General features: G+C 40.9%; 1 protein-coding gene across 1 annotated transcript; it reads right to left on the bottom strand.

Moving 5' to 3' along the window:
- Nucleotides 1-2,191: 2,191 nt before the first annotated feature.
- LOC111778789 lies at nucleotides 2,192-2,557 on the bottom strand. Its single transcript, XM_023658764.1, has one exon. The coding sequence runs from the start codon at nucleotides 2,555-2,557 to the stop codon at nucleotides 2,192-2,194; it is 366 nt and encodes a 121-aa protein (XP_023514532.1).
- Nucleotides 2,558-2,934: the final 377 nt, after the last annotated feature.

The raw sequence follows: 2,934 nt of genomic DNA, 5'->3' as shown, positions 1-2,934 counted from the left end.
GAGCCAAGTAGGTGCATAAAACCATGGAAGACGTTATGAAATAAAAAAACGAGCTTCCAACAATAGTCTGGTACAGAGTAACAATGTTTGATGTTTTAGGTATCATGGTGGTAGTGGTAGGTTTGAGAATCTTAAGAGACGGAGCGAACTCCTCTATCATCTAGTATTTCTTCTGACATCCAACATCAACTCACGTTTAAAATGGTACTTCAAAGAGAAAGAATAGAACCTTTCTCAATATGATTCGGTCTCTTTTATTTTCTTTCCTCTCCCTCTTTGTTGAGCGGCTTTGCCCTAATCCTGAACCTCTCTAACGAGGTCAGTTTCGTAATTTCATTGCTTCGTATTGGAGTCTCACGTTAACTAATTAAAGGAAAGATTATAGGTACATAAGTAACAGACACAATCTCTATTGGTACAAGACTCTTTAAAAAGACTAAAGGCTCAAAACGATAAGAACTTATGCTCAAAGTGAACAGTATTATACCTTCGCGAAGATGTGTCGTTCCTATCATATGAAACCAAATTGGCATGGCAATCACATATATACACCAAACATTGTTGATGGTTTATAGTTTAGAACCAGAAATATCATATAAAGCTGAAGCATAATGAATAAATCTATTGTTTTTTAGGCAGGTAAGTTGCATGTTTCTATATTATTCGTGTAATGTTCCATATTGGTTGGGGAAGAGAACAAAATATCTAAGGGTGTGGAAACCTTCTCCTAGCAGACGTGTTTTAAAGATTTGAGGGAAAACTCGAAAAGGAAAGCCTAAAGAGAACAATATCTGTTACCGGTGGGTCTGGGCCATTACAGATCGTCAATAGTCACTCTAGAAAGGTGAGATCCCACATCGGCAGGGGAGGGGAACAAAATATTTCTTATAAAAGTGTGGAAAACTCTGTCTGGTAGTCGCATTCTAAAACCTTGAGTGGAAGCCTAGAAGCGAAAACTCAAAGAGGATTATATCTGCTAGTGGGCTCCCAATGGGTGAATGGTGTGATCTTACCTCGGTTGGAAAATGGAACAAAACATTTTTTTATAAGGGTGTGGAAACCTATCCCTAATACACGCGTTTTAAAACTGTGAGGCTGACGGCATTACGTTACGTAACAGACTTAAACCGACAATATCTACTAGTTGTGGTCTCGGATGGTTACATCAAATCCCTAACCCTCAACAAGGCCGTAGTCGCCCCTCTACATCTCACATTATCAGAAGGGTGTTCAGATGGAAGCTTAAAGCGGGCAAGAATCATGATTAGAAAGCCAAGGAAGAATACAATTCGGATGGTAAAGATGAGAATAGGGAAGCTACTGATCCTTACAAACAGTACGAATTATAACTCGGTCTTCATCAAGCATGGCGGAGGAGACTTTAATGGTGGGAATCGCCATAGCAGCGGAGGCACTGGCCGGAGTAATGGGGTTGAAGAGCACAGATCGGCAAGCCGCTGGAAGAGGCGAAGGAACTGGAGGACGTTGAGGTGGTAATTGTGATCGATGGTGAGGATTGTTGAGAGAGGAGTCCCACATCGACTAATTAAGAGGTTGATCATGGATTTATAAGTAAGGAATACTATCTTATTCGAACGAGGCATTTTGGGAAAACCAAAAGCAAAATCATGATAGTTTATACTCAAAGTGAATAATATCATACCCATCCATGTCAATATAATCTTCAAATGTCGAACAAAAAAATTATGAGTCTCGAAGGTGTAGTCAAAAGTGACTCAAGTGTCGAACAAACTGTGTACTTTGTTTGAGAGCTCCAGTGAAGGAATCGAGGCTCGATTAAGAGTAGGTCGTTCGAGATCTCCATAGGTCTTAGGGGAAGCTCTATACTGACTCAAGTGTCGAACAAACTGTGTACTTTATTCGAGAGCTCCAGTGAAGGAATCGAGACTCGATTAAGAGTAGGCCGTTCGAGAGCTCCATAGGTCTTAGGAGAAGCTCTATACTGTATTTTATACACGTATTAAAGAGGACTTTACTTTGTGTAGAAAAAGAAAAGAATTAAATATTTATTACTAGAAGAAAAATAAAAAGAAAAGGAGAAGAAGAAGCTAATTACATTAATAATTAGAAAAAGTATTGTTAGACGACAACAAGGCGACAAATTAAACTTCCCAATACACAATCACTCAAACCTGTCGCGGCACCGTCCAACCGCGGTTCGTCGATCCAATCACCGGCTCAAGAGAGGAAACCACCGTTCTTGAAAGTAGGATTGGTACGAGATCATGAAAAGGAGAAGAACCAACAAGAACCCGACACCCCATGGCGTCCCACCGGCACGGTGGAGCGAGTCTTTCTCCGGTAGAAGAAAGTTTCCGGCGTTGGAGAGCCAGTGGACGAAGAGGAGGAGAAGGAGCGGCGAGATGATGAGAAGAAGCTTGAGTTGATCGAAGACGCCTTCAACGGCAGACTCGTAATTGGAGTACCAAGAGAAGGACAAGAACATGAGGAGGATGAGGAAGAAGAAGCAGAGATGAAGAGGGAAAGTGGGCTGAGAGTGGGAATTTGCGGCGGAGGAGCCTCCGTTGGCAGCCATGGACGGCGGCTTGAGAGCTTTTTTAGGAGATTTAGGGACTGGTCTTTAATTATATGGAGCTTTTTATATATATATATATATAAGAAAAGGCTTCCAATAATGCATACAATGGCTTTGTATGGTCGAGATTCGAGTCAGAGCTACTAGCCAATTAAAATGCGCCACGTACGACCGACCTACCATGCAAACGAGGCAATCCCGTTGTTACATGTTTTTAAGAAAAGTAATTAAAAAAAGAAAAAGTCAGATCAAAATTAAACGCCCAAAAAACACCGGAGCAGGTGGGGAAAATATGGCCACGTCATTTTACACGTACGTTTTTTTGAATTTTTTATAACAATTATTGACTAGTGTTAACCAATAAATCAATGCCAAGT

Source organism: Cucurbita pepo, chromosome LG17 (genome assembly GCF_002806865.2).
Source record: "Cucurbita pepo subsp. pepo cultivar mu-cu-16 chromosome LG17, ASM280686v2, whole genome shotgun sequence".
NCBI classification, from domain to species: domain Eukaryota; kingdom Viridiplantae; phylum Streptophyta; class Magnoliopsida; order Cucurbitales; family Cucurbitaceae; genus Cucurbita; species Cucurbita pepo.
This window is presented reverse-complemented; position numbering and strand designations above follow the sequence as displayed.

Bases quoted from the DNA above. Each gene is read 5' to 3' on its own strand.
- LOC111778789 (XM_023658764.1), bottom strand. From the start codon at position 2,557: ATGGCTGCCAACGGAGGCTCCTCCGCCGCAAATTCCCACTCTCAGCCC.